The sequence below is a fragment of the Silurus aristotelis genome (genome assembly GCF_946808225.1).
Source record: "Silurus aristotelis genome assembly, chromosome: 8".
Taxonomy (NCBI): domain Eukaryota; kingdom Metazoa; phylum Chordata; class Actinopteri; order Siluriformes; family Siluridae; genus Silurus; species Silurus aristotelis.
Window position 1 is genome coordinate 14,143,687 of NC_139581.1, and position 25,090 is coordinate 14,168,776.

Consider the following 25,090-nt stretch of genomic DNA (forward strand, 5'->3'; position numbering starts at 1 on the left):
TATTGCGTGTGACATGGTAGAATTAATATTTTCAGGTATTTTATATTTTTTATATCATATTAAGAATATACTACAATATATATAAGTGAAACACTTGAATAAATTGCTGACTGTACTCATCCTTTGGGAATTTAAGTTGTATATATCAATAAATAAAATTTTTTACAAGAGGGTTTTTAAACTGCCACTAATATTTTGGTGTTTGCCATACTTACTGTTTAAATATACTGTCTGTTTAACCTCGGAACAAGTAATCATTTCCTACAAAAACATTTTTCACTTGGTACCGCTGCATCTCTGCCATGATGTTCTTGCGTTGAGCTACATGGTGGCATGAGCTATAAATAAAGAAATGTATTAAATCAGATAAGTTAGCAGGGATGAGTAAGATGTGAAATCATTTTTGGAAGAAAACATTTTTAAATTTTTAAATGACAACACCCAGTACTTTACAGTAATAAACAAGGCATCTGGTATAACATTCAAGGAGCTGGATTTTACATGAATAATTTATTTAAACGCCAACATTGTTGCCATAATCTGTGAGAAAACACAAGGCTCAGGGTCCCTGAAGATCTCTTGATATACATAGACACTACACAAATACTATACCGTTTTACTTTTTAACACTAAGTTTAGTCATTTGAAGACACTCCTCTTTCAGAGATTCAATTTCACTTTTATAGGAATTAGATTTCTTGCTGGCCAGAGGTGTTTCAACAGTAATGGATCCCCCCATTAACAATGCTGTTGTCTGTCCTCGGTGACAAAATGTCATAAGGGTGGCCAGGGCTTGGCTTACATCGCTGCGAGCGCCTTCATTTACAAAACAATATAGGATAGGGTCTGCCACACAATTGAGGCTGGTGAGAGCAAGGGCTATGTGGTAGGCAGTAAATAAATACTCTTCCACTCGACAGTCACAGGGGTTGATGAGAAAGAGAACACTGCGCCACAGCAGGAGCATATGATAAGGTCCAAAGCACAGAAGCACTATGAGGATAAGGCTAAGTGCTAGCCTCTTGATCTTAGCTTTCTCTTGCCGCTCGGTTGAAACATTGCTGCGTACTGCCTTCAGTATTCCTTTGTATGCTGCTAACATGCAGCACCAGGGAGCCAAGAAGCCCAAAAAGATGCGGTAAAGGTTCATGCCTGCCACCCAGTCTTGCATTGGATACTTCTCAAAACAGAAGGTGTGATTGAAACGGTCCGAAAAGAGCTCATCGTGAAAAAGTGGTGCTGAGTTGGCCACGATTTCCATAATCCAGACTATGGCACTGACTAAAACAGCTGTCTTGACTCGACGCACTTTGGCAAACCGTAACGGATAGGCCACCGCCAAATAACGATCCACTGAAATGCAGCAGAGGAAAGCAATGCTCACGTATATGTTGGTATAGAATATGAAACCAAACAGCTTGCAAGCCCCTTGCCCATGTATCCAATTATCATGCTGGAGGAAATAATCAATCCAAAGTGGCAATGTCGCTATGTAAAGAAGGTCAGCCACAGAAAGGTTGATTAAATAAATACCCAGCTCATTCTTTTGCTTCACTTGCAAATAGGCAGCCCACAGAGCCATACAGTTTGCTGGGAATCCTAGGATGATAACAATAATGTATAGCACTGGCTGAAAAAAATGATCGATGTTTGAATCAACATTACAAGAAGCTGAGATGTTACACATCTCCTCACGTATTATGTAACCTGCTATCATAATCAAGGAATAGTTGTGCTGTTCAAGGTCCTAAATCATCAAGTCATGTTTTGGTATGAAACATTACATTGAAAATCTTCATTAGGTTCTGTGATACATTCCTTATTGTTCTTTCTCATAAATCTTCAGCTTCTGGTTATGGCATAAACACATATCCTGTGCCCATGCCACTCAAACATGGTGATCTTAAAGGTTTAGGTCTCCACCACACTTGATGACTGGCTGTAAAACCTTTGCTATAAGGATATTTGAAAGGAGATCAATGGTGGATTCTAGTAATTTTGAAATTACCAGCACCAATGGTATTAATTAATGAAAGTGCTCTCAACTGTACAAGAGAGATGTGCTAAAGTGAGGCATAAAAAAGGGTGTGCTCCTTTATCAGTCAGTAAAAGCTGAACTTCACCACATGGTCTCCTTCTCTTCTTTCACTGAATGCTGCTTTCTGCTTTATTGTCTTTGGCCCCCATCAGCCATGGCCATCTGCAAAAAGAAAAAAAAAGTTAGGAAAAGTTAGGGTTGAAAATCAAATGCATTAGGTCTAACAGCTTTAGGTCTAATTAGATCAGCTTGATGGCATTAAAGAATAATTATATGAATAATTATGTACAGAATAATTATATACAAAGCAAACTGAACTCAGATATAATCATTCTTACTTCATTATTATACTTGCATTTTTTTTTTTTTACTTTATACATTTAAGTTGATTATCCATTTTATACAGAGAAGGATAGCAGAGGATCTAGGAGTCAATTACAAAAACATTGATCATGAGGTGGGAATACGCCCTGCGTGACTTCAGTCTGTAAAACTGGAATAATGTTATAATAATAGTTTAATAGAGGTTTACTGTCATTTAGGTCAACTATGTAATATTTATAAAAGTCACTACAAAGATTGCAAAATGCTGTTGCTTATTTGGTGCCTGCATAATACAGAATTATTTAGATCCTTCATATGAGGCTACTCAATGTTTCAAATGCATAATTCATATTCTCTTACTCATATTACATTAGTTCCCTGGATCATTTTTAACACTCACCTAATATACACTGACAAAGATAAGAAGCAATTGTGTTAAAAGTGTTGGAGAGCAGTGTTGTAACATTGCTAGCTGGATGGAAATCTAATTCTTTATTTGTATGGGACTGTTTATATTATCTTCCACGGGACATACATTCAAATGACCATTGGTGGAGCAAAGTTAATACAATGAAATGTGGAGATTAACAAATGTCATTTAACATGGCATGCAAAAAACATCCACACTCACGAACAAAATCCTTAGAATATTCATTAATCACTTAAGCAGAAATAGCAAATATTCAGTGCAGAAACTGGACTATTTCCCACAACTCAATTAAGAGCTTACAATCAATCTTTACTGTCAAATAGTTCTTGAGGATTATGCTTCTTGTTTATAACTAACTATAATTGTATATTGTATTGTGATATGAAATAGGTAAAATTGCTGTCTCCCTCTCTGTCTGTCTCTCTGTCTGTCTCTCTGTCTGTCTCTCTGTCTGTCTCTCTCTCTCTCTCTCTCTCTCTCTCTCTCTCTCTCTCTCTCTCTCTCTCTCTCTCTCTCTCTCTCTCTATATATATATATATATATATATATATATATATATATATATATATATATATATAAACAAGAGATTTCAGGAAAATAATCTGACATAAATTATCACATGTGGTTTCAATTAACAAACATGAGATTTAGCACAGTCTTTAAAAATTTATTTCAACAGTGTACATTTTTCCTGCTCAGAATGTGCTATTAATTAACTGTGTATGTTGAAATAATGCGACACAGACATGTAAACATAGGACTCTTTTCAAAAGAATGATGCATATTTTCACAAATCTTAAAGATGTACAAACAAAATTGACTGCTTAGCTTTGGCATGGACTAAAATTATGTGTACTATTACACAATACACAAAGTCAACTTCACAGAACAAAAACAGTTATACATTGCAATGCTGGAATATGGTCATTTGACAAACAGCAGACCTTAACTGTTCCATTCATAAGAAACTTTTCCACATAATGCTGCTCAAACTAGGACAAATACAAGATTGGTTTAAAATAATTTTTATTTTCAGAGTCCTAATAAACCACATTTACACACACACAAACAAGAACAGCAAACTCAAATGTGGCCTCAAGATAAACAGAGCATGCTGTAAAGTTTGGAATTTTCTTTTAAACAATTTTGATTTATATTTATAAAATGAGAAGACAGAACCCTAAACAGAATCACAGACCCAAAATTAAGTATGCAGTTTATGTGCATTTTCAACAACTTATGAAAAGCTCTCTGGTTCATATACTTCAAGCAAATACTGCTTCAATAATTTGTATCACATATCACAGATTCAGTACAGAACAGTACAGTTGAGTGAAAAAGTACATCTACATCTATAATCCTAAGTGATAGACAAAATCAAAAACAAAATACCAAAGCCAACTCTTACTCCAGACCTGATTTGAACCAGGCAGTATATGACGTCTGGTACATCTGGAGTTAAAGCACACATGAGAAGATTTACCAATGACAAGCAAAACAAGCTGTCATGAAAAAAATTGGGAGAATACTGAGAGACAGAGATCCCAAAGCTGTCAGTGTTCCTGTTCAAATTTTTCTTTTTTTTACTATTTAAATTTTGCAATTGATATCTTTCTTCTATAACTTTAGTGCATCTCTTTATTATTTTGTCTTAAAGATAGGTAACACTTCATAATCAGCAATAAACTAATATTCAACATTTTAAATAACCAGTTTTGATCATTTAATCATTGAATATTAGTTTGCTTTTGAAAAAAATTGTCTGCTGGTGTTGATGTTTACTAAAATAAAATGTTCAGATTTAATTGTGTAATTCATATATAAATACTGTATACTAAGAATCCAATGGTAAGTACTCTGCAAACCATTAAGAAAGGGCACTCACTGTAGCAACAAACTTTACTGTACAGAAACTCTGACGGTTACATCAAAAATGGAGGAAGAGATCATATCAGTATAATAAGCTTGGAATTGCAAACAAAGTCAGACTGAAAGGGCAGAGAGCAAACAAGAGCCCAATATATACAGTGAAGGGAAATAAATTTTTGACAATATTACCTTGTTTTTTTAAATACACTTCTATTGTATATATAACTTAAATGAGCACATGTAAAAGTTATATCAAAAAATAATTATAGATATAAATAAGTTTGGGTTATAAATGCTCATGTTATTATTAAGGATGTTGCCATTGATTAGGAAGATTTCAGCTTCACGGCAGCTCATATATGAACTGGAATAATAATAATTGTAAAATAAAATTGTCTTAAAACTTATTTGGCCTCACTGCGTCATAAAAAGAATAAGATACATAAAATATGGAACTGCACACCGACATTGTACATATTTCGTGCACAGCCTACTGTTGCCTATGCACTTAAAATAACCTGAGACATACTGCACTTGAAACGCACAAAATTCCTCTATGTGAGCATTACAGCCCTCTGAAATACAAACTGACTTGTCTCTATGAGTAAAATAAGTAGTGATAATGAATTTAGATAAACATTTGGAGCTGCTCTGAAAAACCTTACAAATGTTGTCCAGAACACAGTTTGCTAGGATGCTAAATATGATTACAGCACAATGCATTCTTAGCCAACATGCTAACCTTACACAGATCAGTGATGGGCTGTTTGGGCCAGCAAAGCCTTCTCTGCTAACCTAAACACTCTCAAAAGCACCTACATTTCCAACCTAAATTATTTTGTTTGTTTCATAAAATTTTATTAATTTATTCCAAACAGTTTATTCTCTTCATTTTGTAGTGTTTCTCTTGGCTGCACTGCTTCCAGTATGAGTATGTGGATTTTAGATTTTTTTGATGTCCAATCAGATTTCAGCCTCTATGTGCTTCCATGTCAATCTAATCTGCCCAGAGCCTTTACACTCATTAGTGCTGGTTGATGTACCTTAAACTATATTAGCAATGGGTCTGTTTCTTTAACCAATGAGATTTCAAATTCGCCTCACAGGGTCAGCTGGCCTAGAATAGAATAATTTTTCTGTCCTCTGATTGGTTGGTCAGAGGGAAACTGTTACAGCCAAGTTCAACTAGCAAAACCCGTTTGTAGCACGGTGCATACATTAATACATCCGAGTTAGACTTTTGTTCATACCCACAATGGCTGACAGAGTAAGAGAAATTTATTTGGTTTCGGACATACAGTGAGAAAATAAGAAATCAGGAAAACATAAATTTTTCACACCTGAAAATTTTTCCTGATTTCCTGATTTTTCCTGATTTCTTAATTTTTTTTCATGTTTGTCACACTTTAATGTTTCAGATCATCAAACTAATTTAAATATTAGTAAAAGATAACGCAAGTGAACACAACATGCAGTTTTCAAATGAAAGTTTTTATTATTGAGGGAAAACAAAATCCACTACAAAACTACATGGCCCTGTGTGAAAAAGTGTTTGCCCCCTAAACCTAATAACTGGTTGGGCCACCCTTAGCAGCAACAACTGCAATCAAGCATTTGCAATAACTTGCAATGAGTCTGTTACAGCGCTGTGGAGGAATTTTGGTCACTCATCAGTTTTCGAACATGTACCGACTTGTTTAAGGTCATACCACAGCATCTCAATAGAATTCAGGTCAGGACTTTGCCTCCAAATGATGTAGGTGGCACAGTTGGGGTTGTAGTGTAGAGCTTTGGAGGTTGCTTTAGTAAAATGGTATTCACCATCCATATGTGAAATGCCTCTCTCTTTGTAATGCGTGTTGTTATATTGCATTTTTGCATAGTATTGATGGCAGCTATAATTGCAACAAGATAGTGGTGGTATTAAGAGGTGGATTAAGTTGGGTAAGTCCTCACTGAAGGCTTAGGTACCAAATGCACGGCCCAACACTGACACAGATCCATCTCTCCATGCATGTGCACTCTACTGTTAGTGTGCAATGCTTATAGATAAAATTATGTTTCACACAGACAGCTTCAGACTATCTTTACTAAAAAATAGTACTAAGGAATTTGTTAAAAAATTTAGATTTTCACTCAGATCTTCACAGTGTGACAAATCTTTTTTTATGTGACAAATATCTGCCTCAATACACCTGCAGAGACATCTCTATTGCTAAAACTGGATAATGACAACAGTGACATTTCGATCTGAGCATTCTTAATCATGTCCCATGGTTACATACTGGATATGACTCGAATCAAGCTATTATAGTTATTCAACTGTTTGACTGGTCACTTCAATCAAGTTTGGATCTAACTTGGACCTAATGTCTTGTCAGTGAAAAGGAATAAAAAAAGCTCTAGGAAATAATAAATAGCCTAAATATTTTATGCCCTCAAATAATGATCCTAATATTTACCAAAGAGGTCAGGGTTTGTTTGTTTGTGTATATATATATATATATATATATATATATATATATATATATATATATATATATATATATATATTTTTTACATCTAAAGGAGGCTACAAATAGTTTGAGAATCTCTGATCAAGCACAGCTAGAGGCTCAAAGAAATATGTTTACAAACCATGTAACACCTATATTTATATTATTATTATTTTATTTAGAAAATAATGCATGTAAACACTTTTGACACATTTGAAAGGGTTTGAATTAATTTCTGTTTCAATTAATTAATTTGTCAGTCACATAGCTTCTTCAACTAAACCTTTACACACTTTTCCTTAGATTCAAGCAGATGGACTGTGTTAAACCATTAGCAACGTTGTGTTTGTGACAAGCATTCCTGTAGATCATTCCATTCAATCATGCTAAATGATGAACATAAACACGCCACTTCCTGACAACACAGCATGTTCACTGCCCTCTGAGCCTGTGTTCCTCCGCCTGGTGGGAAAGACCCCATGTTCGTTCATCATCCTCACAACAGTAAACACACAGCCGGCAAGAGCAAAATGAAGCTAGCAGCTTTTTAATAAGCGAGAGCTGAAAGATGGACTTCTCCCCTTCCATCTGAGGAGGGAGTGGGAGTGGAGGAGATATAAAGAGAGAGAGAAGGCAAGAGTGGGGTAGAGTGAGAGACTTAGAGAGAAAGAACAAGTGGGGGAGAGAAAGATAGACAGATCAGACATAGAGAGGGAGTGAGTGAGAGAGAGATTGGGGGGGAAGAGATCAGCAGGAAGATCAGTCTAAATAAAGCTCTCAATTATTTATTTGTTCATTAGGACTACTCAAAACCTTATACATTAGTGCAGAAATACTTTCGCTCAACCAGGCAGGTCCTCAGCAATAAAGCCAATGGAATAGAATACAGATGAAGGGCAAAAGGACAAACTGCAAAGATTCTGAGATGCTTGAAAAGAGCATTAAGAGCTATAGATGAAAATCTATAAGTGCTAATAAGATAAATATACTTTATCTATACTATAGTAAAATACTACTACTACTGAATTATTTGCTTTAACAAAAAATGGCAAAAATTTTGTTGATCTAATATCAGCAATCATTTTTTTTTTGTATTTAAGTTGGGTATATATATATATATATATATGCATGATTAACTGAAGCACAATCTTGTCTGAATTACATTTCAGTCAGAATCAGTTTATTCAAATAACACCATGCAGAATATTTAGCAAACAGTGATTTAAACATGTATGCATTCTGCGTGTAAGAGTACTCTGTTTTGTATTTATGTACCATCATAATATACATTACATTGTTTTTCTCGGAATTACCAGAAATTCAAGCATTGCAGGCCTAGAAATTATCATAATATTTGCTCTGGAGAGATTGTTTTAATAACATTTGCATGAACATGCAATATTGGACAGTTTTCAGCATGTTTATTTTTTTAAATTGGCTGACACATCTGCTCTAGATGATACTATTACCTAGAAAGACAGTTACTATCACCTAGAAATTCAGGAAACAGGTCTTGTAGTCTACATAATATATTCGGGTTTTGCATTGTAGTTATAAAACTTCTTCATTCCTTATAAAGTGGTTCAAAGTATGTCAGTACTGTGCTGCTGTTTGTACTGTAACACAAAAAAAAAGCACTATCTAGTGAAATATAAAAAAAAGTGTAAAATATGAATCTCTCCGCAATCACGACAAAATTTAACTCTGTGTCTCGGTCAGATATGGATATCAGCCTAATAGACCCGCTGTTACCAATTTCCCATAGAATGCTTGCAATTGCAGCATCAGATAAAGCTGATACTTAACTTTTTGTTTCTCAGCAGTGTGGTGCTGTTGCTCAGTGACCACATTTTTTGTTGAGAGGCTATGTAATCTTCGGCTTCACAATCAATTTGAGTTTGAAAACAACAGAAACACTCTGTCAATGAATAAACATGTCCTCGTTGTTATGTAAAATGGAAAGACCAATCACATTTCCTCAACCACTTCCACATTTGTATTTTTTTAGTGGCTACTTCTGTTTCCTCGTGAATAAAATCTTGCAATAAAACTTTATTCTAAAAGTACAACATAATATTGCCTTACTAAACATTTTAAAAATATTAATTGATAATAATCATTAGGTAACTTTAGTAATACAAATTAACAATTCTTTTTAATAAACAAATAAACAATTCTTTTTAACAAATTAACAATTTTGAGCTTTAATAAGTACAATACTAGTCATATGTGCCAAATATAGCTTGCCAATCTGTTGACATGTACAATATTATCAATACTGAATTGTTTTAAGGTGTAAAGCATAAACCTTTAATAAAGTATGCATGGCAGTGACAGGCAGTAGTAAGGAAAATAATAAACACTCTGCATGGTAAACAAGCCCTTTAAAAGTAATATTTATCTTAAAACACTTTACTCTTAGAAAAATATGTAAACATTTTGCATTAATACTTTGAAACAGTGACATAATTTTTAAAAAGTCATTTAACACTCATTTAATTGTAGATGCACTTTACTTTAAGGTCACCGCAAATTATTAATTAAAATAATATACAGTATCTGAGCATGTAAGAACGGCCCATCAGAGTGAAGCTTAAAATAATTCCAACATAATCAATCACTACCAAAACCCTGACCAGAAGGAAGTTTAATTGAAGAATAATAAATTAACACATTAATGAAAGAACAAGCAAATCATAATCATTATCAGTCTGACCTTGTTTTATTGACCATATATTTTCAGTCACTCACAAAATGTAAATTTTCTGTCAATTGACTGTTAGTGACTATGATTTTCTGATTGTCTGCTTTACTATTTTAAGACTGCCCCACTGCATATACTTGTTATTGCCCTGTGTTGAGAGCAGGTCATGACCGGATAATAATAATTTAAGGTATGCCCTTGCAGACAATTGCAGGTAATTTAAGTGCCCTTGCAGACATTCCACAACATTTAAATGTAACCATACATGTCAAAAACCATGGTGTCAATCACTATTTTATAAAACATTTAAATGGTTGCCGATAGACTGTGGAATGAGAGTTACATACTTTAGACCCTTACTGCGATAGGAAAAGTATATTTTTTAGGTTAACTTCAGGCTGTACCACACTATCTAGGGTTACTTTAGCATATTCCTGTTTAGCAAGCAACAGGATTTATATACAAACTTCTTTGTATACTCTTGTCATTCTTCCAGTCAGCCTCATGAGGTAGTCGTTTGGAATGGTTTTCCAACAATCATGAGGATTTCCCAAACGTGTTGAGTGCTTTTTGGCTACTTTTCCTTCACTCATCGGTCCAACTCATTCCAAGCCACCTCAAATGGATTTCGATCAGGTGATTGTGGAGGCCAGGTCATCTGATGCAGCATCCATCACTCTCCTGCTTGAAGAAAAAGCTCTTGCATATCCTAGAGGTGTGTTTATAGTAATTGTCCTATTGGAAAACAAATTATGGTCCCATTAAGGGCAAACCAGATGAGATGGCATGTTGCTGCAAATGCTGTGGTAGACATGCTGGTTAAGTGTTCCCTCAATTTTAACTAAATTACCAACGGTGTTACCAGCAAAGCACCTCCTCTTCCATGGTTTACAGTGGGAATTTTACATTCAGGAACCGTCTGTTCACCCTCTGTACATTTAACAAAGACACTGTGGTCAGAACCAAAATCTCAAATTTGGACTATTTCTACTAATCTAACGTCAATTGTTTCTTAGCCCAAGCAAGTTTCTTCTGCTTGTTGTTCTTCCGACATAATGGTTTCTTCGCCGAAATTTCACCATGAAGGCCTGATTCACGCAGTCTCCTTTAAAAAGTGGATGCACAAATATAACTGTCACTTAAACTAAGAGAAGCATTTATGTACATCGGTGATTTTGTAATTCTACTAAACGTATCCTCTGTAGCAGAGGTAGCTCTTGGTCTTCCTTTCCTTAGTCTTCCTTTCCTTTCTCATGAAGGCCCAGGGCCTTCAAAGTTAGTTCTGCTGGCTCTTTCACCTTAGTCTCTATTAGCAACAGGTCTGTTTCTTTAACCAATCAGATTTCAAATTTCGCCTCACAGGTCCAGCTAGCCGACCCAGAATAGCGTCAGTATTTTTCCGTCCTCTGATTGGTTGGTCAGAGAGAAACTGTTACAGCCAAGATACATTAAAATACATTTTCAAGAAAAGCTAGACAACGTGAGGAGAGGTCGGCCAACCCTGATGCTAGCTAGCTTCTCTTAGCCAGGGAAAGGGTTTGTTCACCACTTCCAGACCAGTGAATATAAGCCGAACAATGGCTTATATTGCGTTTTGTTATATTGCATTTGTGTATAGTATTAATGGTTTCTATAATTGCGATGTGATAGTGGATCAAGTCGGGTAAGTCAGGTACCAAATGCATTGCCCAACACTGGTATTTGTGTGAAGTATTCATTAGTTCATTAAAATATATTAATTAATATCTATGTCTATGGGGGAGTGGTGGCTCCAGCGGTTAAGGCGCTGGGGTACCGATCGGAAGGCCCTTAACCCTCTATGCTCCAGGGGACCCTTACGAGAAAAATAAACCAAGGACCGCGACGTTGGGCCGTCTTCCCGTGGGCTCACCACCTGCAGGAGGGACCGTAAGGGGCCGGTGCTGAGAGGATTGGGCAGCAGTCGAAGGCGGGGGCCTTGACAGCCCGATCCCTGGACACGGAGAAGTGTCTGGGGAATCTGCTTAGACTGCTGCCCCCGCATTCTGTGTCATACAGTTATTAAAATTGACTGCTCTTAGTCCATATAATGGTTGCATCAACAACTTTGGCTAATATAATATAATTATAACTAATATAATTCTCCAGTGTACATAGCCAACTGCTTTTAATATTATCTGTTGACTATGTTCTAAGGTTGGTAGTGATTTTCACTTGTCCAAATTGTCAATATTGCCAAGAGGCTAATGTTAATTTTGGTCTGTTCAAACTGCAGAAGCTTTTAAATGTTAAAGTTATGCAACTGGAAGGGAACTAATTTAATTGGGCTGCAAGCTACTCAATATGATGCATGTGCAGGTAGCTAAAGAGGACCCTAACAATGATTTCACCTTGTATCACCTTGAATTATTTATTGGACTTGTGGCACAAATATGCTGAAACTGGGACACAGGGAACTGAGCTGTACTCATATAGTGAAAGTCCCTTCTGTATCAACATACACTGCATAACAATAAGGATCCAATTTCACCAATAAACACTTTATTCTTAGAGCATGAGGTATAATCTCCCAGAGAACCAAATTGCAAATGTAAAAACTAAAGCTGAAAGATTTTAATTGATCAAATATGATGCAAGCCTTTTTTTTATACTGGGCTATACAAACTCTTTGGCTGAGCTGTGTTAGAAATGTTCTATAAAGTTGCTCAATAAGCAACTTTTAACCTAGTGCCGTTTGACGCCTTTAACTCTTATCTTCTGCACTGTACAGTGCAGGCCTGGAGTTTTAAACATCATACAATTCATGATGCAGAATGAAAAAAAAATTACAATTTATTATTCAACAGCACACTAACTTGTTTACTAAACACCTTACAGAAATTCATGTGACATCTATATTTAAGCAAGAAATCTAGAAATGTATAGCATAAAAAGAAGAAATGGTCAAAGACAACCTAATATAAACTCAAACATTTTAAACACAGGTGGACCGGAACTGACTTACTGTATAGGATGCAAAGGAATTCACAGATATATACATGGTCAGTATTCATTTTCAACTCTTTTTCATTGGTTTTAACAGTAATATAATTATAAGCAGTGTTGGGCAATAACATGTTACTAGTATTGCGTTACTGTAACGCAGTTACATTTGACAGTAATTAATACTGTAACGCATTACGTTTTAAATAAATTAACACCGTTACCGTATGGTGCGGTGTCCATTACTTTTTTTTTATTAATTAATTTTGGCTGAAGTTTAGACTACAGTCTAACTTGCTTACAGCAGCGTCGCATTGTAGGATTGGTGGATGAACCACTGTAAACAGGAAAAAGACGCACTGTGGGCGTGTCTCCATTTATTCAGGTCTGTGCGGCAGTAATGGCGAGTCGAGGCGAGAGCAAGACGAGTTTCTCAAACTGGAAATATGCTCATTATTTCACTTTAGTTGAGCATAAAGACAAAAACTTTTTAGTGAAATGTAAGCTGTGTCTTTCTGGTTCGAAGGTCGCATCTACTGCGATAGCAGCAACTCCATTTTGTCGAAGCTCCTCCAGAAACTCCATGCCTCGATGAAGCTAGAAACTAACCCTTCTGTTCTACATTGTTGATAGTTTTCATAATTAAACTGTGAAAGGAACATTTTTAAGAGCTCAACACAACAGCTTTTATAATGCAGAAGCCACTTTAGTTTTTGATTGTGAATATATAATTCAGCTTGTTTTGTTATTTATTTCAGAAATCCTTGTGATATATTCAGTATGTGCAGGTCTGACTTCAATGAAATAGTGTTTAAAAATTACTTTGTGTTTAAGTCAGTTTTGTGTTTGTAGAAACCATAACGCATAAAAGGGCATTAATGGGAACATTAAAAAAGTTCTTTAAAAAAGTAACTAAAAAGTTACTTTTAACAGTAACACATTACTTTTTGGTGTAAGTAATCAACAAAGTAATTGAGTTACTTTTTGAATGAAGTAACGAGTAACTGTAACTAGTTACTATTTCTTAGTAACTAGCACAACATTGATTATAAGTAATTCTTTATTCCTCTGTATAAAGATGTAAATTATAAATTGTCATCTGTATATTGCAGTGGCGGGCCATGCATTTTGTACCAAAGCCTTCAGTGAGGACTAAATCCACCTCTTAATACCACCACGATCATGTTGCAATTATAGAAACCATCAATACTATGCAAAAATGCAACCTCCAAACCCCTACACTCCAACCGCAACTGTGCACCTACATCATCAGGAGCAGTTCAGAATCAATATTTGTCTAATAACATGACAAAAACAATTTTTTTTTATAAAATACAGCCTACTCACCAGAGATGCAGCCTTCTAAATTGCTCCGCTCCTCAGAGGCTGTAATCCGGTGGTAGTGGAGATCTAACCCTTTCCCAGGCTGAGACAAGTTAGCTAGCTTTTTGGTTGGCCGACCTTTTCTAAGGATGTCTAGCTTTTCTTTAAAATGTATTTTTAAGTATGTCCGAGACCAAATCAATTTCTCTTTCTCAATAGGTAGAAAAAAGTCTAACTCAGATGTATTAATGTGTGCAGCGTGCTACAGACGTGTTTTGCCAGTCGAACTTGGCTGTAACAGTTTCCCTCTGACCAGCCAATCAGAGGATGCATAAATGCTGATGCTATTCTGTGCCACCTTGCTGCCCTGTGAGGCGAATTTGAAATTTGATTGGTTAAAGAAACAGACCCGTTGATAATAGAGACTAAGGTAAAAAGGCCAGCAGTACTGACTTTAAAGGCCCTGGGCAGATTAAATTGACATGGCAGCACTTAGAGGCTGAAATCTGATTGGACAAAAAATCTGCCATCCACATACACGTGCTGGAAGCAGTGCAGCCAAAAGAAACACTATGAAATGAAGAGAATAAACTGTTGGGAATAAATTAATACAATTTCATGGAACAAATATTAGAATTTAGGTTGTTAATGTAGATCAGTGCTTCTAATAGTGTTTAGGCGAGCAGAGAAGGCTTTGCTGGCCCTGACCAACCGTCACTTGTATATTGTTTTACCTTTTAACACACCAAAACAAATTCCTTGTGCATGTAACAAAATAAAACTGGTTCAGATATTACAGGCTTACTTAAGTCAAGGCTGCCACAAAAAAAATGTTTGTCTCTGGTCAAATGAGACTCATTGTTAAAGAACCAGGAACTGTCGCAGCCTCTTGGCATTAACACAAGTCAGATAGTTAATTCTGACTTATGTGGCTGCTTGTTTCCTGCTATGCTGGTGAGGCGGCAGAGTGTCTACAAAGCCCAAGGCTGGCGTCTTGCTAGGAGAATTAATGATATCAATAACAGGGCAGCTTTTTCAATGCAAATCACTAGCAATAGTGGCAAGGCTTAATGCAGATGATCCCTCAGCTCTTTAGCTCTATGCTGTGATAAGAACATGTCTCTGCATTATAACGGATGCTGAAGACTTGTGCAACAGTGTGGTAGAATGATGAAAAGACACCAGATGCGTTTGCTACCAGTTTAAAAAGCTGACTCAGACAAACTTGTGTCAAACGTTTGGTTTTCCTGTTTTCTTTATTAAGCTTTCATTTGTTTATGAATACAAATGTGGAAGAACTGCAACTCATGACACTCTGTCTTCTATCACAAAGAGAGCAGTGATAGAAATAGTCCACTAATGTCATTCCCAATGTGAAGCAGAAGATCACAATATCCCTGATCAATATCACAGAGTCAGGCTTTGCCATTATGAAACACATGAACCTTATGAAAGCTTTTTGTTAAAAGGTAACCTTATAATATTCAATAAAAGAACAATAATATCGGCCCATGAATTCTATCCAAATGTCAACAGATCACAGAAAATTAAGAAGCGAACAAAAAAATTGCCCACATTTCTGCTGTTGTAATTGTAGGAAGTTTTAGTATTTCTCCATCAAAATAACAGAAGTTCTCTGAAGTGTATGATCTAACCAACCACAGCACACTGTTTAATCTAATAGAGGAATAAGCAAACCCATAATTGCTTAAAGGTGCAACTGTCTTGTACAAATATTCATGAAAGATATGTAAAGCAATACATTAAGCCATTGAGTTAACAAAAAACATTAAATTGCTAAAAAAAAAATAAAACGGTCCAGAATGGTTTGTATTTGGATGCACCTCATGTCAGTCACTTTATAGACACTTTACAAGCCACCCTGTATCCTGGGGGTTTAGTTACATGAAAGTAGGGAGGCATCAATAAAAATGCCTAACCTAAATAATCTAGAAAATAGATTGATTGTAGTTGTAGTTAAGATGCAAAGGAATTATTTTAGGCACATTCATAGTGCTGGAATTTTCCCCAGGCTTTTACATAATAAAGTTATGCGCAATACCAGTTTGGGAAATGATTTGTGCGTACAAGATTGCAAAAACTTAACGTCAATGAGAGCGTTTGCATATTGTATGAGTAACATTGCGTGTTTAACGCGTTTGGTAAAATGCAGACATTTTTCAAAGTACGATAAATAATTTGTTAATACTTTAACTAGTGCTCTTTACTAACCGAGCAACTACGAGAGCTTAAATATAACATCAAATAGTTTTCTTTTTATAAATTTTTCACAAATTATGTGAACTTTTAATACGTTTGCAGCCAATTTTCAGGAGAAATACAAATCTATAATATTACAATTTCTTAAAATAATTTTTAAACCGTGTGTATCCGTTTAAAAGCTATCTGATTATACAGATTAAACAGTGCTCAAGTTTTGGCATTGTATGGTTGACATTTACATTACCTCTGTGTGTGCGTGCGTGTGTGTGTGTGTGTGAGAGAGAGAGAGAGAGAGAGAGAGAGAGAGAGAGAGAGAGAGAGAAAGAGAGAGAGAGAGAGGGAGGGGGTCAGTGTGCAAGATAAAGAGTTTTGCTAAATAAACATACCATACTAGGAAAGGTGCAAGTTTGAAAAGAGCAGATATACCAAATGCTCCGTAAGCATAAACTTTTTTTAGAAAGCTAAAAACATTTTAAAAAGGTCTTAGTTTATTAAGCATGCAGGACAGCTTAACACTGAACTGTCTATATAAGACATTTGAAATGCAAACAATATGACAGTATTTCTGCCACTTGGGGAAAGGCAGATGTCCTATTAATTGCTTGGTATACAAAAAAATCCTGTTCTCAAATGCATCACTTCCTGTAACCCAGCCATTAGGGGGGCACAAGCCAGTGTACTCTTAGTGCCGGTCCCAAGCCCGGGTAAATGGGGAGGGTTGCGTTAGGAAGGGCATCCAGCGTAAAACATGTGCCAAATCAAATATGCGGATCACAAATGAGAATTTCATACCGGATCGGTCGAGGCCCGGGTTAACAACGACCGCCACAGGTATCGTTAGCCGACAGGGTACCGGTGGAAATTGGGCTACTGTTGGCCGAAGGAGGAGAAGGAGAGGAGGAAGGCGTCTACAGAGACGGCAGGAAAAGGAGCAGTGTAGGAGAGTAGAGGTTCGGGTTGGTACTTTAAATGTTGGTACTATGACGGGTAAAGGGAGAGAGATAGCTGATATGATGGAGAGGAGAAAGGTAGATGTGTTGTGTGTTCAGGAGACCAAGTGGAAAGGGAGTAAGGCCAGGAACATTGGAGGTGGGTTTAAACTGTTTTATCATGGTGTGGATGGGAAGAGAAATGGTGTAGGGGTGATTCTGAAGGAAGCGTACAGTAAGAGTGTAGTGGAGGTGAAGAGAGTTTCTGATAGGGTGATGATCGTGAAGGTGGAAGTTGAAGGGATGATGATAAATGTCATCAGTGCCTATGCTCCACAAGTTGGCTGTGAGATGGAGGAGAAAGAAAGATTCTGGAGTGAATTAGATGAAGTGGTAGATGGTGTACCTAGGAAAGAACGATTGGTGATTGGGGCAGACTTTAATGGGCATGTAGGTGAAGGGAACAGAGGTGATGAGGAGGTGATGGGTAGGTATGGTTTTAAGGAGAGGAATGTGGGAGGGCAGATGGTGGTAGATTTTGCTAAAAGGATGGAAATGGCAGTGGTGAACACGTATTTTAAGAAGAAGGAGGATCATAGGGTGACGTATAAGAGTGGAGGAAGGTGCACACAGGTGGATTATCTTCTGTGTAGGAGATGCAACCTGAAGGAGATTGGAGACTGTAAGGTGTTGGCGGGGGACAGTGTAGCTAGACAGCATCGGATGGTGGTCTGTAGGATGGTTTTGGAGGCGAAGAAGAAGAGGAGGAAAGTAAGGTTTAAAAGAAGAATAAGATGGTGGAAACTGAAGGAGGAAGAGTGTAGTGTGAGGTTCAGGGAAGAGGTCAGACAGGGGCTTGGTGGTGGTGAAGAGGTGCCGGATGATTGGGCAACTACTGCAGGAGTGATGAGGGAGGCAGCTAGAAAAGTACTTGGTGTGACATCTGGAAATAGAAAGCAAGACAAGGAGACGTAGTGGTGGAAAGAGGAAGTGCAGGAGAGCATTAGGGGAAAGAGATTGGCAAAACAGAAGTGGGATCGACAGAGTGATGAGAAGAGTAGGCAGGAGTACAAGGAGATGCGGCAGCAGGTTAAAAGGGATGTGGCGAAAGCCAAGGAAAAGGCATATGAGGAACTGTATAAGAGGTTGGACACTAAGGAAGGAGAAAAGGATTTATACCAATTGGCCAAGCAGAGGGACCGAGCTGGGAAGGATGTGCTGCAAGTTAGAGCAATAAAGGATGGAGAGGGAAATGTGTTGACTAGTGAGGAGAGTGTGTTGAGAAGATGGAGGGAGTATTTTGAGCAGCTGATGAATGAGGAAAATCAGAGAGAGAGAAGGTTGGAGGATGTGGAGTTGGTGAAGCAGGATGTAGATTAGTAAGGAGGAAGTGAGAGCAGCGATTAAGAGGATGAAGAATGGAAAGTCGGTTGGACCAGATGACATACCAGTAGAAGCGTGGAGATGTTTAGGAGAGATGGCAGTGGAGTTTTTAACCAGATTGTTTAACAGGATTCTGGAAGGGGAGAGGATGCCTGAGGAATGGAGAAGGAGTGTGGTGGTACCGATCTTTAAGCATAAGGGAGATGTGCAGACCTGCAGTAACTACAGGGGAATTAAGTTGATCAGTCACACCATGAAGTTATGGGAAAGAGTAGTGGAAGCCAGGCTGAGAGAAGAGGTGACCATCTGTGAGCAACAGTATGGTTTCATGCCGAGGAAGAGCACCACAGATGCCTTATTTGCTTTGAGGATGTTGATGGAGAAGTATAGAGAAGGACAGAAGGAGCTGCATTGTGTATTTGTGGATTTAGAGAAAGCGTACGACAGGGTGCCGAGAGAGGAGTTGTGGTATTGTATGAGGAAGTCAGGTGTGTCCGAGAAGTATGTGAGGGTGGTGCAGGACATGTATGAGGACAGTGTGACGGCAGTAAAGTGTGCAGTAGGTACGACAGACTGGTTCAGGGTGAAGGTTGGACTGCATCAAGGATCGGCCCTGAGCCCTTTCCTGTTTGCAGTGGTGATGGACAGGTTGACGGACGAGGTCAGACAGGAGTCTCCCTGGACTATGATGTTTGCAGATGATATTGTGATTTGTGGTGAGAGTAGAGAGCAGGTTGAGAAGAGCCTAGAGAGGTGGAGATATGCGCTGGAGAGAAGGGGAATGAAAGTCAGTAGGAGTAAGACAGAGTACATGTGTGTGAATGAGAGGGAGGGCAGTGGAGTGATGCGGTTGCAGGGAGAAGAGGTGGAGAAGTTCAGGTACCTGGGGTCAACAGTGCAAAGTAATGGAGAGTGTGTTAGGGAAGTAAAGAAAAGAGTGCAGGCAGGGTGGAGTGGGTGGAGAAGAGTGACAGGAGTGATTTGTGATAGAAGAGTATCTGCAAGAATGAAAGGGAAAGTTTATAGGACTGTGGTGAGACCTGCGATGTTGTATGGATTAGAGACAGTGGCATTGAGTAAAAAAACAGGAGGTGGAGCTGGAGGTAGCAGAGCTGAAGATGTTGAGGTTTTCGTTGGGAGTGACGAGGATGGACAAGATTAGAAACGAGTTTATTAGAGGGACAGCACATGTAGGATGTTTTGGTGACAAGGTGAGGGAGGCGAGATTGAGATGGTTTGGACATGTGCAGAGAAGGGACATGAATTATATTGGTAGAAAAATGCTGAAGATGGAGCCACCAGGTAGGAGGAAAAGAGGAAGGCCAAGGAGGAGGTTCATGGATGTGGTGAGGGAAGACATGCAGGTAGTTGGTGTAAAAGAGGCAGATATAGAGGACAGGGTGGTATGGAGACGGATGATCCGCTGTGGCGACCCCTAATGGGAGCAGCCGAAAGAAGAAGAAGAAATGCATCACTTCCTGTGTCACATGTACTATGCCACTGCAAATGTTATGCAGCTAAACTTAGTAGGGTGATGCACCTTGTGATGGCTAATCAAGAAACAGTTTTTAATGGTAGAGTTTCTCACACCTTCTGATCAGCTGAAGGTGATCTACAATAAACTAAACCTGCTCTTTAGACATTTTCCCGAAAAAAGATGTGATCATTCCAATGCTAAAAGGTTTTGCTTTTTCTGGGGCCCAGAGGAGTCTAGAGATTATGCTCTTGCAAAGAAGGTGTTGAGTTACACAGGCAAATCGAGAGAAATACAATAGTCTGCATTATCTTCTAACATCATTAATACTGAGTGATTCTATTAAGCTAGTCAGCATGCAGAAATAAAAGGGATATTTATATTGAGTGCTGCCTGTTCAGCTATTTGGAATGTCAGCTGTATTTGTCTAATCAACAAATGCTATACTGACTCTGTGGTGTTTACATGTTACTGTTAAGTGAAATAGATATGTCATTCCACAAATGTCATTCCATGTCATCAATATTAATGTTTTGTGAGAGATTAGTAAACTGAGAGCTTTGAGAAACAAGCGGTAATAAATATCGGTGCCAAAAGATGCACTAGGGTTTATACTAAGCTTTCAGATCAGTGAGGCCTAATTTGGGCAATAACAATTCAGTGCAAACCAAAGTTTCATGTTTGTTGTTCTATTTGTAAGTACCCTGAGCAGCAAAACAGGCTCGGCGTTCATGTATCAAAATACAAATTATCAGCTGATGTGAGTTTACTGTTACGTTTGATAAAAATCCCTTACGATGCCTCAATACTGCTGCGGTAAAGAGTTTCCCTCACACAGTCTGGTGTACAAAACAGACATTAGCTTCCCATAACACCGTCATTAAGCAGGCGGGTGGCAGTGGTGGAAACATGTCATTGGTCCGCCAGGCCATTACTCTCTTTTCCTCGTCACTCTTTTAATGTTCACTCTTATCTCCCATCCTCAAGTGGGCAATTACAGCTCCCTCCAAGGGATTGATTAAATGTCTGAAGGTTTTTTTCTCACAAAGCCAAGTGAGAGCCTAGGACAGGTATGTGGAATTAAATCATTCTTGGCTCAAATTGCCATTCTCAAAAAATTCAAGCCAGCACACAGCACTGCAGAGACACAATTTCCTAAGATTATCATGAAAATTAAAATCAATGATCTGATACATAACAGAACATCTGAACTGGGGGATTTAAGTATTACCCTCTGTTTATAGATGAAGGTTCCTCTAAACTTTCATTAACATTTTTTGTTTGATATCTGGTCCATTGACCATCTGCCTGTTCTCAGCCTGGATCACAGACCTTAAAAGGTGTGCATTTGTCTTAAGAAAGAAATAACACAAAGTTATAATTAAATGATGACAGAAATTTACTTATTTATCTTTATTATATTGGAAATAAAAATGTGATATAATTGTAAACTGCCTTCTTCCTGGACGTAAAGCCCTTTCAGAAGTTCTGCTTAAAGAGATAGCAGAACATAACCAGCGCATTGGAGAAGATATTTTTCAAGACTTTGATTATTATTAAATGTTTTAAAAGTATTACAAAATGTTTGTCATGTTTTAACATCAGTCCATTTCGGACTGTGGAGCACATTATAGTCTACATTAGATTACAGCCTTTTACATGAGATGACAGTATAAAACGGTTCCCACGTGAACGCAACTAAATGACACTTTATTACCATTTTTATTTTAACTTGTTTTAAAAAAAAAGAGGTTTATTATTTTACACAGCACCGCATAAGAGTGAAGATGTTCACGGAAGCATCTCCAGAACGTGCTCTAAACTTACACACTTGGCAACAAAGTGTAAGAAGAAGATAAAAAGAGATTTGTCAATAAGCCGGAGTACTTACTTTTTTTTGTCATGTTGTGACTGATAGTTGGGCCGGAAGTGTGTGAGAGTCTTTGGTCTTCCTGTCACTCAGCGCGTGCCGCTGTGCTTCTCAAAAAAAAACAAAAAAGAAGAAGAAATGGCAGCAAGATAAAGTGAGCGCGCGCGACAGAGAAAGCCCGTGGTGCCCATGGTGCACGCGGTCTACGCTACTCTACAGCGAGGACGTGGTCCCTCCCTCACGCGCGCGCCTCATAGCCTTCACATGATGGCGCCAAACAGTGAGCTCTGGCTACTTATCTTGTATAGTATCTCTTACCATACAGCCATAAACAAGGCAAAAGAAAGGATTCAAGCACGATAGTAAATTATAAATATATTTTTTTGTATATCTGGGATGAAATTACACCTGTCTTTACCGGAGAAAACGCTTTCCAGCTTTTATAGGCTCCAAAAAAAAAAAAAACTTTCAGCCAGCAGCTGTTCAACTGTTCCCTTATCTAATGATGGTGCACTGATCTTAGTGCATTCAACAGAGAAATGCAAACACACAAGCCTGGTTTTCATTTGATTAAAATTAAGAGCACTTGATTGAAAATGGTCAAATAATTCAAACAATGTAAAGACTGAATGGCAAATTCCTCTTGAGCATTTCTTTACAATTTGTGGTGCATATCGGATGGCAGTTTAATCCCAATATGATGAAAACTGTAGAATGTTTGGTAAAGGATTTTTGAAAAGCATTTTACTTGCTATTATTATTGTCTATTCTAATGCTAAGTATACTAAAACACAACCTGAGGCCAACAGCCTTGATGGGAATGCATCCAGCTTTAACATATGTATTTGTTCTTGTTAATAATTTTATACCTACACTTATAAATATACTTTAAACATGAACAAAGGAAAAATTAGTCTGGCATTTGTCCTTGCTATGACCTCTAATAAATTAATCTTCTGGATAAAATTATACTTCTATAACATTTCCTACAAGCATTCAGCTACTTGCTCTTAATTAAATGGGTCTTGGATTGCGAAGGTCATAAGTTCAAATCCCACCAACAGGAAGCTGTCACTGCTGTGTCCCAAGCAAGGCCATTAAACAATCAACTGCTCAGTTGTACAAAATTAGATAATTGTATTTCAGACTTGATAAGCACATTTGCCAAATGCCATAATTGTAATTATGTATGTATTTACATTATTACATTACATTATTATGTATGTATTTAAAATTGCAAATATAATGTATTTTTTATATTGATTAGATATATAATTAAGATAACATTTAGACAGAGGTATGCATATAAAGAGAGATGGACACTCATTGGTAAAGATAATACAAATGCTGTATTCATTTATGTAACATGAAGATTTGTGCACTTGGTAAAAGATAAATGCTGATTTAAACTCCATATCTACCTATGCATTACACATACTACATTCAAAATGCACACAACAACAAAAAAAAATTACCAAATACATCTGCATTGGACTACAGGTGGACAAGCAGATGGCCAGCATGTTCAGCCTTATGTTTAATGTGAAAGTATTTATCCAAATGTGTTGTTTATTATGTTTTTAAGCTAAGGTCATGCAAGACAGATTCCCATGGAGGCTTCAGTCAAACTGTCAATAAATAAGCCAAGAGCAAGAATCTCAGGCTATCATAGACACAGACTCACCAAACCTAGACAGTTGAAGACAGGAATAAGACTAGGTTTCATTTCTATTGTTTAGCTCTCTTTTGTTGTTTTTTTTTTTACTATCCTCTGTCCTTAGATTCCTGTTCTTGCCTGATAGAACTGAGGCTTAATTTGAACTGACCTCTGTTATCAACAATGCATTTCCATCCACAAAGCCTTCACTCACTCAGTGTTTTTTTGTTTTTTTTTGTGTGAAATTCTCAGGTCATTGGATTCTTGTACTCAGCCTTATTTTTTATTGATCACTATCCAAACCCTAGCTTATATTTTGCTTTCACAAACTGGTACAGTGACCATACATTGTTACTTCTAGCCTAAACTTTAGTCCATTTACTTATAATAACATCCTCCTGTACAAGAAATAAGTGGTTTCCCATATAATCTGAAAGCATTCAAGTTCATATTGGAATTCCACTTATACCTATCCAGCCTTGGCTGCTTCTTGCTATCCTATCCATGACAACCAAAAACAGTTTTGGAGACAAGACCAACCCTTAACAGAGTATGATTTGGAGCTACAGATCTGAAAACAACTTTCACTGTGGCCATACACATTATTGAACCATTCCACATTTGTAGTTAAATTGAAATGGACTGGAACTCACAGGCACTTATTATTAAATTGTGATCTCCCCTTTATTTTATTCGTACAATACAAAACATTTTGATGTACAAGAAAATATTGTGACAAGATTTAATTAAACTAAAATACATGCTGGCTGCACAAGTATGCACTTCCTATGTCAATATTTAGTAGTGCCACTTTTGACTGCAATAACATGAGCAGGCAGTTTATTGTCTCGATCAGTTCTGCACACCTGGTATACTAGGATTTCTGTGTATTCTTCTAAAGAAAATTGCTCGTGCTCTGTCACATTTTATGGAAACTTTTAGTGAATGTCAATTTTCAGGTCTTACCATAAATTTTCAATTGGCTCTGCTTTAAAGTTATTAGTAATAGGGGAGTTACACTGTTGTAAATAGGAAATCTTGCTGTAAATATTAAAATTTTCCTAGTTTTTACAAATGAAAAGCGTCCACATAACATGATGGTAACACCACTATGTTTCAAGGTAGGAAAAAGTGTTTTCAGAGTAATGAGCACTGCTAGGTTGTTGACAAATGTAGTTTTTTCAAGGACGAAACTTTAATTTCGGTCTTAAACAAGACAACCAGTTTTCAGTATTTCCAATAAAAACGCAGACTGTAATTATTGCCCTTCCTACCAGTTAACTTTCACATTTAGATACACTTATAATGTGACTATATGAACCAAAATGACCCCATTCCCTTCTGTCGGTTCTTTACAAAACTCTCGTGAAATGATTCTTCCCACGGGATAACACAGCAATTAGTGTCAGA

The 25,090-nt window shown here is 37.2% G+C and overlaps 1 protein-coding gene across 1 annotated transcript; it reads right to left on the reverse strand.

Annotated features, from left to right (window-relative positions):
* Positions 1-491: 491 nt before the first annotated feature.
* gpr4 (G protein-coupled receptor 4) lies at positions 492-22,378 on the reverse strand. The gene is made up of 2 exons (XM_083548649.1): positions 22,045-22,378; positions 492-2,200 (listed from the first exon to the last, which is right to left on the reverse strand). The coding sequence occupies exon 2, from the start codon at positions 1,715-1,717 to the stop codon at positions 617-619; it is 1,101 nt and encodes a 366-aa protein (XP_083404775.1). The 5' UTR covers positions 1,718-2,200; positions 22,045-22,378; the 3' UTR covers positions 492-616.
* Positions 22,379-25,090: the final 2,712 nt, after the last annotated feature.

Excerpts from the sequence above, each read along its gene's own strand:
- gpr4 (XM_083548649.1), bottom strand. The coding sequence starts at position 1,717 with ATGATAGCAGGTTACATAATACGTGAGGAGATGTGTAACATCTCAGCT.